Below are 13,366 nucleotides of genomic sequence, written 5' to 3'. Positions count from 1 at the left end.
GTCCAGCTGGGATAGAGGGACGCCCGCACACCCACGTGCACGCCTCTCTCGTATCTACAGGGGGGTGGAGGTGGGGTGAGGCTACTCCAGCCCTGAAGATCAGCCCACTGGGCCTCTGGCTGATCTTGAGGTCTTGCGGCAGAGGTCGAGGCGCAAGAAGGAAGCTCCTTTAACCTTAACTGCTATTGGCTGATGGCGAAGAGGGAGGTAGTGTGTGAAGTAAGATGAGCCTACAGTGCAATAGAAAACTGGGGTGTTCTTACAGACTGGGGGGGTCTAGTTTTTACCATGGTGCACCTGAAGACAATGCAAAGTGACAGATCTGTGAAGACACTGTAAAAGTCCTCTTTAAATCAGCAATATTTATCAATCTCTGGAGGAGTTTATGAGTTGGAGGTTTGCTGGGGGCCAAATTTGAACTTGGGGCCCACTTTTATGGATGCGTTACATAACGTCAGCTGGCATTTTAAAGGATTATAAACCCACTTATGGAGCGGCAAGAAAGAAAACCTCACATGCAAGAATGTGGTGTGTCTTACTCTTTTATTTGCTGTCAAGGTGCAACTTACAAATCTGACTCATCATCTATAGAAGGTGAAATAATGGAGGTTACATGGCTGCATAGGTGTTGGACCTCAGACGAACCTGAGCCAGGGTCCATCACGCCACCAGCTATGACTCAGCATTTCTCATGGGCAGCAAAGAGGGGCTTGCCTTTGACGGCCTGGCTGCCATTGTCTGTCTTCCCAACAGCTATAAATCCCTTTCCATTTCAGATGACATGCCAAAGGGGTCACACACCATAACTCGGCCTGTTCCACAAACCCTCCCCTCACTGTTGCATACAACAAAGCTTAATCCTCCCCCAGCAGGCAACAGGTGGACCCTAAATTTGGGCTGTGCCAAATGAGTTAGCGGTGTGGTTGGGGGAAGTGTGGCGATGGAGTGACGGTGTGTCCGAGGCGGGGATTTGGGGGTGTGTTGTGGGAGGGTTACACTGGGCGGGAAAAGCAGAGGTCTGCCAAAGAGCTCAGTGGAAAAATATCTGCTCTAGATCTCTCAATCAAATGATTCAAGCCCACCCCCCGTTGACACACCCCCACCTCACGCCACCCTCTCCTTGGAACTCGCCGCCTGTGCTTTTTCCATTTCCTGCCTTCCTATGCACATTGAGAAAGAGAGAGGAAGAACTTGACACCCCTCATCCAAAGCCAGGGGGGGCAAACACAGTCGTGTGTGTGTGTGTGTGTGTGTGACCCTGACTAAATGTAGAGAAACTTTATGCCATCAGAAAAGTGGCGTAGAGCCCCTACTAACATAGTCTTCATGTGCGCAACCAGGACAGAAATGACAGCATTACATTTCCAAAGAGTATCACATGAATTCATACAGAGAGAGCCAAGAATACTGAGAGGCTAGAAGGACAGACGGCGGATTGCAAAAGAATAAGCTTAAACAACACAGTGTTGCTCCATGCTGTCAATGTTTTCAACCAAAAACACATGTTCAGCACTATTTCACGGTGTAAAATGTCACCTGTGTTGTCCCCAAACTGGAGATGCCAGCCAGTGTGCGTTTTGCTGTTATCTGAAACAAAAAGTCACACCACCACACACATTTACACACACACACCGTGTGACTGCCCTCTGTTACTCACCCTAGTGATGTAGAGAAACAGCCCATGTAAATACTGTTGCTCCGTGTGTGTGTGTGTGTGTGTGGCTGTATGTGTGGTGGGGTCAGTTGGTTCAAAATCATGCCAGAGTAAACTGAGTGGCCTGGTGGATGGCAGGTGTTGCAGTGTAGGGTTGGTATGTGCGACAGGGAACAACATTTGCACCAAACCGAGTGTGAAAAAAAAATTATTATTATTATTATTATTATATGTTAAAACCTCAAATACAAATGTCAATGATGAGGGTTATTGTATGCAAGAAAGAGAAAATGTGTATTTCCGATAATGACAGACTGGTCTTCAAAGGTAACGCTGCGAATCTCTAACGAACAAATCAAATATTTGGTCCTTTGATGAAGTGATAAAACATGCAGAACCACAACATAAACACAGCATAAGATTAGTTTAACATTCTGCTGTAACATCAGCATTAATCACGCCCTTTCTCCTTTCGCTCTGTGTCCTGGTCCTGTTCTGTCAGACCTCACTATTGTGCCTATATGCAGTGCTGCTGGGATCAAGTTCATGGTGGTCTTGCTGGCACCATTAGCGCATTCTCTCAAAGGTCAAACAGCCCCACAGCGGCAACAACAGCCGCCATGTACCCATAGAGAGATGAGAATCAATGCTCAGTGGACACAGCAGCGTGGCACAAGTGGTCCGACGCAGCTGCAAGCACCTGAGTGAGGTCCTGCTCCGAGTTTCTCTGCAGCTCTGGCCCCCAGTGGTGTAGAAGTTTATCTAATCAGCAAAGGGGCATTTCAAGGGTGATGAGAGGCAATGTCATCCAGCCTATGAGAGCAGATTATGAAATCATTTAACAGTGTGAAAGTGTGAAATCAACAGGTTTAAACTCCACTTTTAAGCACAGTCTACAGTATCCGTGACAGTCCTCAAGGAAGACCCTGCCTGCTCCAGGGACGCTGCTTGATGGATGACCTCTGACCTCCCTGGAGAGAAAACGAAGCATGGGGAAAGTGTGGGTTCGCCCCTCAAAGGTAAACTTCAACACAGATCACTGTTGTCACTGATATTTATTTTCTATCACTGATAAAACTTCATCACTAAACCATGATAAAATATACTGGCCAGTCACCAACTGTACAGCACCTTCCATACAGGAACTGCAGCTCAAAGTGCTTAACGAGAAAAATTAGAAAAGAATTATCTTTGTTTCATCAGACTGCAGCAGTCATTAATCACAGTATGTGCAATTATGCTGAAATCACCCTCTGTTACATCAGTGTGACCTAAAAGTTAGTCCACAGTTCCTCATGTCATCATGTTGCCTTCAGGTGCTAAGCAGAAGCCTGTAGTTTTCTATAGTGCATCATATGTTACTGAAGGTTTTGTGTGTGCCAAGTCAGCATTATTTGTAAAACCCATTATAACACACAGTAATGCAGCCAGCTGCCCTGGCCCACATCAGCACCAGTCTCTGAACCTTTTTTACCTGGTAAGTAAAGGGCAATCAACTTAAGTAAATTTAAAGTTTATTATTTTATAGTTTAGTCTGAACCCAACAATGACCAAGTCTAAAACAATTGACAATAAAAGGTGTTTTATAAAGTCCAAACGAAACACCTAGATTAAAGCTCCACTGCCCTTCATACGTCAAGAATGACAACATATCATGGTAAATAATGCACTATAAATGTTGGGCAATTATTTGTTTCAAATTTAGGTTCTGTGTAATTTGTTGACCTCTTCCTATCCCCAAACTTGACATTTGGGGAGCTCATTAATAAAAATAATAAACTATGTCAGTAATCCACAAAATACTGTTATTTATTCTTCAAAAAAACAAAAAAAAATTCATCTGTAGACTGAGCAACAATTGATAAACAACTCTTAACCGTGTTGTGGATAATTGCACAAATATACAGCCAAGTCGCATGCAGCTGACGCTTTGTTCAGTACGATCGTTTTTGAGTTATAATATTTCCGACAGTCTTGGAACGCAGCAGTTGCATTTCGCGATGTTGCGTTTATCGCGTCAGGAGAGCAGGACGCTTTGTGATTGGGCAGGCGGCTGCTCAGTATTAAAAGTTGGCCCTCCCCCTCCTTTCTTTGGGAATCCCCGCACAACGTGCTCCGCTTTACCCCAAAATATTTTGACTTTTTAGGCTGTTCTAGCTCTTCTCCTAGACACGCATCAGTGACGCATCGCTTTCCAACAACAGCAGCGGGACATACAAGGTAGTTCTGTGGTCAAATGTGTGTCATTCGTTAATGCAACAGAGCCGGGCGCCACTTACTTGTCCGATAAAGAAAGTTTTAGGGCCGTTTAGCTTGTCGGTCGGATTCCGGAACGTAGGGCTAACGAAATTAGCTTGTTATGCTAACTCTAAGCTCGCTAGCCAACACGAAAATGGTTATGCGCAGTAATTGCGAGTCAAATCATTGTAGATAGTAGATAGTTATTAGCTTCCATTTACATTTTGGCGCACAGTAAAGTTGTAGTCATCGAATTATTAGGAAAATACCGACGCGATTGCCTGACGAAGCTGGCTTCATTCAATTTGTGTAGGCCCTGTGTCGAAAATCGACCGAAGCTAACGTTAGCAGGTTTTTCATGCTGTTTGTTTGGAGGGCTGTTGGTGAAGTCATTTGGCGTTGTTTTAATTGAGTTTCAAATCTTATACCTGTAAAATATTGATGTCTCCAGGACCATTTGTGTGTGTTTTTTAGGAGTATTTTACTTATGCGGCCTGAACGTTAGTCAGCAACTTAGAGAGCCAAAGGCCTACTTACGTTCAGCGTAGTTAACTTAATTAAATGAAACGTTTTTGGATGGCGTACAGTCAGACAAAACACATCGCTTTGGGCTCTTTGGAATTCTGATCTTATATTTCAACATTTTGCCGTTTTATAGACTAAACATTTAATCTACGATTTAAATGTCGACAAACGAATTAATAATATAATTAATTGTTGTCAAAAATTGTAATATACACTACTTGAGTAACTCGTCAAATGTTGAGTTTGATAGAGAAATCCAGATGTTGCGTTACCTCATGTGTCTAACTCAAATTCTTACTTCCTGTTGATCCCCTCAGCGCTCCTGCAATCTTGGCTCTTCCTCATTTTCTCTCAGCGGTGAAAGGAGGGAAATTAATGATGGAAGAGCAAGGTTTCGACAGCCTGCCATTGAGCCAGTCCCTGCCGCTGAGCCAGGACTCCTTCAGAGAGCTGTGGGAGACCGTGTAAGTTGTGCTTTAACAGTGGGCAGCACGTTATTTACACCGCGGGGAAAAGTTAACCTGTATGTGGTTGTTTTTTGCAGAGTAACTCCCTCCATCTCCACCATTCCACACGAGCCTCTGTCTGTGAATGATGTGGACTATACCATGAACCATGGACCTATGGATATGCTGGTAAGCATGCCGACCCACGCCCTTGTTCAAAAACTGCTTTGAGTTGCTGCATGAGAAAGCTTTTTACGTGGATATTAGACTCTCTTGTTTCTCCCCCTTTACAGCTTATGAACGAACAAGCGCTGACTGACGGCTTCAACGAGAATCTGTTTGAGCTGCCCCCGGAGATGTCCGCTCAAGATAGCGTCACTCCTCCGGCATCCACCGTCCCAGTTACAACTGACTACCCGGGGGAGTACGGCTTCCAGCTTCGCTTTCAGAAGTCTGGCACGGCCAAGTCTGTCACTTCCACTGTAAGTAAATTAAGAAATTCTGCTTCTTTGTTGGCTTTTTGTATGTTAAACTGACTGATAAATGTGTACATCATTTCCAACAACGTATGTATCAGATAATTTGTCTTGTATTTATACGTGGTGTCTAATTTAATAGAATTACACCTAATTTAAATGCTAGTCTATAAATGTTAAAGTTCAACTGAACTTTGAACAGATTATCCTGCAACTAAGCAGGAGCAGAAGTTTTCTGTTCGAGCCCCTCGCCAGAAAACAAAAGGGATTTCCACAGCTGCTCAGTCCTGATGCGCCATTCCCTGTTCAAGAGTTTCTCCTTTCCATGGTGTCATTTTTTTAATGGAGGAACTCTGCTCCTGTTGCATATTATTGTCTGAATTTGCTCGTTAACTACACAGCCTTTTCATAATTTGAGGTTTGAAAATACAAAAGTTCCACTACAGTAAGCTCACCCACGAGTCTCATAAGTTTTTATCAACCACAAAATTATTTCTAGCGTGTAAAACATTGAAAACGTCTTGAAGACATGTTTAAAAAAATACCTTACCTTGGCATCGCGTTAAAATCCATTCTTTCTTATCTCTCACGGTGGCATTCATGTGGAATCTTATTCATTGTGACGATTCGCTAAATTTTATGGTCTAGAGTCAGTCACTACGTTTGAGGAGCCAATGGTATTAATGTTTCCACGGTGACTCACCCAGCAGCGTGCTGCAGTTGGCCAGTTAAGTTGAGGTTAGGAATGTCTGCCCCGATACTCCCGCCCCCTGCGACTCGTGCTGTGGTCTGTGGGAGAGGTGAGGTCTGCTTGAAGAGCACAGCTCTGACATGACGGGACATGTTCCTGAACCCTCTTCCTCCAGCGCAGAAAGGGTTAAAAATGGACAAAGGCAAGGTAATCTGTCGTTTTTTTAATTTGATAAATCTGGCCTTCCTTGTTTGGAGAACTTAGTGTAGTTTTTGGTCTTTGAAGAAGAAAGAGTAGGTGAACTTATTTGTAAGAATAGTCTTTGACTTTTAGCTTTAATAATGGTACACTTATTTTTTTCAGAGACAGACCTCAGACCAGTTCTTGGCACTTGAGTCCACACATATGTTCTCGCAGCGCGGCAGCTCCACAGGTAATACTGTACGTGGCTTTCTCCGTGTGCTTTCTCTCAGTTTTCGGAGCTTCTTAACAAGCTGTACTGCCAGTTGGCGAAGACCAGCCCGGTGGAAGTGCTTGTAAGCAAGGAGCCTCCTGCGGGTGCCATCATCAGGGCCACAGCCGTTTACAAGAAGACCGAGCACGTGGCCGAGGTGGTTCGCAGATGTCCTCATCACCAGAATGAGGACGGTAAGGACGGTGTTTCAAAGAAAAATCGTATTGGACGAATGTTTGTCTGGTGATGAGCGGAGCAGTTTTCTGAAGTGGTTGACACTTTTTTTTTCTAATCTCCTTTTCCAAGCAGCAGCAGACCATCGCAGCCACCTGATTAGGGTGGAGGGCAGCCAGCGAGCCCAGTACTTTGAGGACATGCACACAAAAAGGCAGAGTGTGACTGTCCCCTACGAGCCCCCACAGGTACTGCCCTAAACATGTCTACCCTTTCCACAGCAGTGACTTTTACCCATTCACATTTCCTCAAGTGTGACTTTCAAGCATTTCCTCTCTTAGTATATGCACAAGTAAGCGTCTGTCACCGTGATGTTAGCCTGAAAATTAAATCTACATGAAGTAATCAAGAGTCTATTAAGACTTCATAGAAATGAGTTCCTGGTGTTCTCCTCCTGATTGTATACTCTTTAACCAGCAGTGAATGAAAATAGTTACGCCTTCCTGTTTCAGCTGGGCTCAGAGATGACCACCATCCTGCTGAGCTTCATGTGTAACAGCTCATGCATGGGCGGGATGAACCGAAGACCCATCCTCACTATCCTGACCCTCGAGACTCCAGAGTAAGTCTTGTTTCTCTTTTCTTAGAAGTGGTGGGGCAGTGGGAGTCGTGATGAATCGTCAGGGTATAGAATAAAGACATATATGGAGGACAAGGGGGTGTATTTCCCGTTAGCTTGTGCAACCTAGGAAAACATCTTGAACTCTTAATGCGTTCACCTTCCCAGGGGAGCAGTTCTGGGTCGGAGGTGCTTTGAGGTGCGCGTCTGTGCATGTCCAGGCAGGGACCGCAAGACCGAGGAGGAAAATAACAACAAAATGCAGAACGGCACCAAACAAACCAAAAAACGAAGTAGGTTTTTGTCGCATTACATTCGATTTCAGCCTCCATCCCTGCTTGCTGTGTCCTCGCCAACCTCTCGTTTGTTTCTTTAGAGAGCACCCCGGGTCCTGACACGACTTCTGTGAAGAAGTCCAAGTCGGCCTCCAGTGCAGAGGAGGAAGACAAGGATGTTTTTGTTCTGAATGTAAGTAAAGATGCAGACTGGATGTCTCTACAGTATTTTCTAATGCTTTTGGGTTAATCGACCTTTGGTTTCTGCTGCAGGTTCGCGGTCGCGAGCGTTTTGAAATGCTTAAGAAGATCAATGATGGTCTGGAGTTGCTGGACAAAGAAAGGTAAGAAGTGCATCCAGCAACTCTGCTTGAAAACAGCCTGAATCCGTTTCAGTGGACTAAACTTCAAGCAGTCTTTTTAAGGATGTCTCAACATGGAGTTTAAAGTTTAAACCCGCACTGCTGCCAACATGTTTTGTGGTCGCTGACTGGGTTTTATCTTGAGCTGTGGCTTGTGTAGATCACTTGCCACTAGAGGTCGCTGTGTTTAACATCAACTTAAGCAAACTAATTACCTACCAAGTTGTGTTCAATTTAGCTTCTGAGATCACTGTTGCAGCATGTCACTGCATCTACTGTTTCAAAGTACACCACGATAGTAGCAAAGTAAAAATACTTTTCTAGGATTTCACTGCCCTGGTGGATGTTTGCACCCCAGTGCTTTCTAAGTTTCAGTATTGTGGCATTTCAGTTAAGCAGTGCTCATCACACCTGGCCTAATTTCCGGACGCTCGGCGGGTTTGTTCTGCTTTCTTTCCACAGCAAAACCAAGAGCAAGGTGAAGCAGGAGTTTGCCGTGCCTTCCAGCGGAAAGAGACTCCTGCAAAGAGGAGAGAGGAGTGACAGCGACTAGGAAGCGCACTGCTTTGATCATGAGAGCAAACAGCATGTCTTTGTCGCTCCAAGCCCACTGGCTTTATTTCAGGTTTTTTTATTCAACATTGGAGCCCCATATCTCCTCCTGCCTCTCTCCACCAGAGCTGATAACTGTACTGCCAGACCATTCATTATAAGTACTGTACAGTCACTTTGTTGTTTTTTTGACTGATGCAAATGAATAAAGGTTACAGAGGAGGGCAGTTCATACTGTAGGTCTTTAAAGGTTCAGTGTGTAGGATTTATATACACACACTTTTTATCTGCAGAGGGAGTGGGTCCTCTTCCTTTGTGTCCACCGTGTCGCATCGCTGTCTCTACAGCTGCACACAGCCGATGAAACAAACACCGACTCTAGAGAACACCTTTCACGGTTTTGGCCCGCTGTTGTAGGGGAGGGCGAGGCGAGGGCTGTTAGTTTGATTCAGTCTGCGTCCTCGCAGCTAGATCGCAGTAAATCCTACACACTGGTCCTTTTAAAGGTCCCATGAAATGGGTTGATGATTTTTAACTTTTTAACTTTGTGTATTTCCATGAAACAGGATATCAGGTTTGGACCTAAAGTTGGGAGGGACTGTATTTAGACAGTGTTAATGTTGGCAGGGATTATGACTTTTATTAGCACCGTTGTTAAAATGTATGGGAGTCCTGTTTTGTATCTTTTGTCCAAGTATTAATTTTGTTTTTATTTGGCTTAAAAACAGGAAGCCATCAGTACGAGACACTGCCATTCGTTTGAAAAGTCACGCTCATAAACTTGAATGGATTTTTTGCTTCTGTCAATGTTGCTGTATTACTGTACCACAGCCCATGCAAATTAATTTCCATCAGTCAGACTCTCCTTTCCCTGTGAGGAAGGTCCAACAGCCAGATGTTTCATTCCAGCTCTGATTAGATATGCTATGCAAGCAGATAGAAAAATATAGGCCAGATGACCGCACAGGCGTGACTGCATCTAACTTCATCAGTGGGGCTTTTCTTTCTTTCTTTTTGTAATCCGTTGTTTTTTACTATACAATGTATTATTATGTTATCACATCATGGGAAGCTGTTAATAGATTGTACCCCCCCTCTCTCCAAGGATGCATATGCTGTTAGTGGGGTCATGATTCGGCTTGCAGGGAGCACACATTGTCATGAATTTTGTGAAAATCATCAGTAGATTTGGTAGATGAGGGGCTGGCTGGATCACCCCGAAAAGCTAATCTCATTTTGGTATTTTGGACTTTTTACATTCAACAGAAAGTGTTGGTGAGCAGCGGCGCTCACAGGGACACGAGCTAACGCAGGCCTGTGAGATGATTATGAGGTGTATGCCATTCTGTTCAGTTTTCAAACTGTAAACTGATGAAATGTTATCAGTCAGGATGTCCCAACTAACCACACGGTTCATAATTTCCCCAGCACTTCATTTGGATGTGACCGGTGACGGCTGTCAGTGCGACCACTTTTTTGTTTTACACTGCCACACAAAAGTATACTTCAAGGCATTTTTTTGTTCTGTTTCTGTCTCTTTATAGTTTATTTTCAGAGCTTAGTTTTGTATAAGAGGTTTATCTTTCAGCATTATTCATTGTCATTGTTTTTTCATGCCTTTTTTTTTGTACTAATTTGAATTTTGTTACTCGGAGCTTTAAGCAAAAATAAATTCCTATTGCTCTTTTATTCTGTTTTACGACACGTGTGGATGTTTTCTGTCTCTGCCTTCATCACTGCCCTGTTTTCATATTAGTACTTTGCATGTTTAGGAGATGGATGCAAAACCAGTAGCATGTGAAGGCATTCTGGCCTGAGCTCAATAGGGCCTTGTATCGCCAGTGAAATGTGAATTTTATGACCTGTTGCTCTGAATGGGTGTTTTTGTGGGGAGAGTTCAGGTCACAGGATGCGTCTGTAGCCTGGGTGAGTAGTCAGACAGTATTTAACTCAGTTTAGTTAGATTTAAAAGTATATTTTGTTCGCTTGCTCCTTGTGTAAAATATAATTTTATAGCAGCTGTCGTCCGGAGAAATTTCATGAAGCAGCTCAATCGAGGATCCACAGAAATCTCAAAATGGGAAAGTTCTTGCTCAAGGGTGACGTGTGTATTTTAATTTCTTGGGGTGAGTATGTTTTCATCTGTAATCTGTGCAGTGTTAATACTCACTAAAAGAGTTTAAGATGCACCTGGTGATTAACTGTTAATCTGCCAGTTATTTGTGCATTAGTTGTTAATCCTTAAATTGTATCAGAATACCAATACATTACTATTTAAAAATATTCAGTTTACAGTGAGAAATTCCTCTTAAAGAAGTTGAGAATTGATATTTTTGCTTGATAAATGACTTGTTCTGTCGATTGACTCATCCTTAAGAGTGAGAGTTCATGGGCCCGTAGTCAACTTCAGCAGGTGTCCCTAAGTGAGGATCTGAGGTCAATTACAGCCAATTTATGCAACTTTCATGCATGAAACTTTGCTTTTAAAATTGCCCATTGACAACAAATTACTTGAAATATGACTGAAGATGAAACAATTGTTCACTGTTCCTGTTTGTGAGAATATGTGAGTTCAGTGTGTTCTGTAGTTGGTCAGATGTTGAGAGTATTAAAGAAAATAGTGACAGCTTGCCAATTTTATAGCCAAAATGCTGAATTGATTAGTGGAATTTGCAGTTTTTTAGATCCTCCATATATTGTGTCAATCTATTTCCAAGCAAAACCACCAAACAGTGTCTCATCCTGCCTCTCAAATGTGAGCATTTGCTGTTTTCCCATTTTAAAATCACAGTAAATTCAGGTTTTTGGTCACTTGGTTGGACAAAGAATCACTGAATCTTAAAATGAAATGTTTAATTGTGGCTCAGGCCATGCATCGACCAACCTCTGTGTTTCTCCTCAGCTCTGATGATGACGTCCAGCGCTGCAGAGCAGGAGTACTTCACTCAGTCGAGAAACCTCACCTGGGACGAGGCCAGGAAACACTGCCAGGTACAACACGAGCCTCAGTTTGATGGAAAATAAGAGGCTGAAACGTGCAGCCGGATTGCGTGATTGACTGCAGTCTTTCCTGTCCTGTCAGGTGTGTTTCAAAGACCTGGTCACGCTGACTCCTGAAAACATCCGAACCATCGCCAAAGATCTCACCTCTGAGCACTGGGTCGGCCTCCGCAAGAACCTCAACTCCTCCAGCAACTCCAGTATGTTCTGGTCCCAGTGGGCCAACGGGGATCCCCTCACCTTTCAGAACTGGTACCCCGGCTGGCCCGTGCTCAAATCCTCCTTCCCCATAAGAGGCAGCTGCTCCTGCAGCTGCCCCGCAACGACGAGCACCGCCACGTTCACAGAATTCGGAACACCAAACGCGACGAGCTTCAGCGGACTGGGAGGAATTACAGCCGAAGACGTGACAGATGTCACCGGATTCAGCAACTTGAGCACCGAAGACGTGACAAGTTCCAGTGGACTGACGGACATCCCAGTGCCCACCACGGCCGTGCCCATGACGTCCATGCTGCCGTCAGCAGAACCAGCATGTGTGCTGTCGCTGGACGACACTGATGAAAGGTACATTGAAGACTCCTGCGTGGTCATGCTCAGCTGGGGGGCCTGGGTGGAAAAGAACTGTTCGGACCCCCTGCCTTTTATATGCTATGAAGGTACGACCCGTTTAAAACCTCTTTGTAATGCAGAGCACCTGTGAGAATCAAAAGGGGTTACAGCACATTGATCTAAACTGACTTACTTAGACGTCCAAAAACAAATATCAGAATAAAAGTTTGAGACAAAAAGAAGCTAAAAAAAAAACATCCAGACAACTCTTCCACAAAGTTCCTGAACTTAATAACAATCCATCCATAGAACTGAGATGTTAGGTCGTCACATGTGGATGATGAAAAGCATATTTTGTGACCGTGAACAATTTCCAGATCGTTTCGTAAGCAAAGTCCACGTGACCAATGTGACGTCTAGGAGCGTCAGCCTCTCGTGGCAGCCGGGCCCTGGTAACATCAGCCATTACCGCTTAGAAGTCAAAGGCGGCGAAGAACTGACGTACAATCTGAGCGATTTGACCTATGACCTCGTCAACCTGACGGCGGGCGCCAACTACTCAGTCCAGGTGGTCCCTGTAAAGTGTGAGAGAGACCTCGCCTCGCAGGAGGTCGTGTTCTACACCAGTGAGTCTGACTGCATTAAAATCATACTGTATAACACAGATGGAGGTTAAATGCTTGTATCTGATTGGCTTTTCCTGCTCGCACCATGTTTGATGATTTAAAGCACAGACTGATATGAGCTGCAGTAATCCCTCGATTATGTCTCCTTTTTTTTTCAGTACCTAACAAAGTCGAAAACCTCAGCGTCACCGAGGTGACGGAAACATCCGTCTCCCTGAGCTGGAACAAACCAGATGGGGACGTGTTTTTCTATCTGATTGAGGTCCAGGGCAGGCACGTTGAGAGTTACACAGAGGGCGAAGAGGTCGACGGGTTGACGCCTGGAAACCCTTACACCTTCGCCGTCCAATCAGGAGTCAAGAATAAGACCACGTGGAGTGAAGAGTCCAACGTCACAGCATACACCAGTGAGTTCATGTTACAAAGAAAAGGGTTATAATGTCTGACAGGATTGTTGTGGCTAAGTCTGCTCACATGATGTGAAATTCAAACCAACGGAGGCCAATCAGAGCCAATGATCTGTCCGTTCTCTCTTTCAGAGCCCGGGAAAGTGTCCGACCTGAGGGTGTCGAAGAGTACCAACAACAGTCTGCTGCTGAGCTGGGTGCCACCCGAGGGAAACACCTCAGGCTTCAGGGTGACGGCTGTGAACGACAGTCATGAGTGTGTATCTGTGGACACACAGTCCAGAATTTATTCACCTGTAAAGATTTGTTTAGATT

General features: G+C 44.4%; 1 protein-coding gene across 2 annotated transcripts; it reads left to right on the top strand.

Moving 5' to 3' along the window:
• The first annotated feature begins 3,752 nt into the window (after positions 1-3,752).
• Positions 3,753-10,165, top strand: LOC139351163 (cellular tumor antigen p53-like). 2 transcript variants are annotated; one of them, XM_070992905.1, is made up of 11 exons: positions 3,753-3,874; positions 4,735-4,881; positions 4,962-5,052; positions 5,157-5,345; positions 6,504-6,678; positions 6,791-6,906; positions 7,171-7,280; positions 7,446-7,570; positions 7,654-7,745; positions 7,826-7,896; positions 8,377-10,165. In XM_070992905.1, exons 2-11 carry the CDS (start codon positions 4,793-4,795, stop codon positions 8,465-8,467), a joined length of 1,149 nt encoding a protein of 382 aa, XP_070849006.1. In that variant the 5' UTR covers positions 3,753-3,874; positions 4,735-4,792; the 3' UTR covers positions 8,468-10,165. The 2 variants fall into 2 exon arrangements, with proteins under 2 accessions (XP_070849006.1, XP_070849008.1); XM_070992907.1 differs by having other exon boundaries at positions 6,794-6,906; positions 8,377-10,159.
• Positions 10,166-13,366: the final 3,201 nt, after the last annotated feature.

Source organism: Chaetodon trifascialis, chromosome 23 (assembly GCF_039877785.1).
Source record: "Chaetodon trifascialis isolate fChaTrf1 chromosome 23, fChaTrf1.hap1, whole genome shotgun sequence".
Classification (NCBI taxonomy): domain Eukaryota; kingdom Metazoa; phylum Chordata; class Actinopteri; order Chaetodontiformes; family Chaetodontidae; genus Chaetodon; species Chaetodon trifascialis.
The sequence above is the reverse complement of the archived record's forward strand: the minus strand, read 5'-3'. Positions and strand labels throughout refer to the sequence as shown.

What these genes read in the sequence shown, in the direction of transcription:
- LOC139351163 (XM_070992905.1), top strand. Translation starts at nt 4,793, where the DNA reads ATGATGGAAGAGCAAGGTTTCGACAGCCTGCCATTGAGCCAGTCCCTG. An exon ending in TCATCACCAGAATGAGGACG is followed by an intron (nt 6,679 to 6,790) that starts GTAAGGACGGTG and finishes TCCTTTTCCAAG; the next exon opens with CAGCAGCAGACCATCGCAGC. An exon ending in GAGTTGCTGGACAAAGAAAG is followed by an intron (nt 7,897 to 8,376) that starts GTAAGAAGTGCA and finishes TTCTTTCCACAG; the next exon opens with CAAAACCAAGAGCAAGGTGA.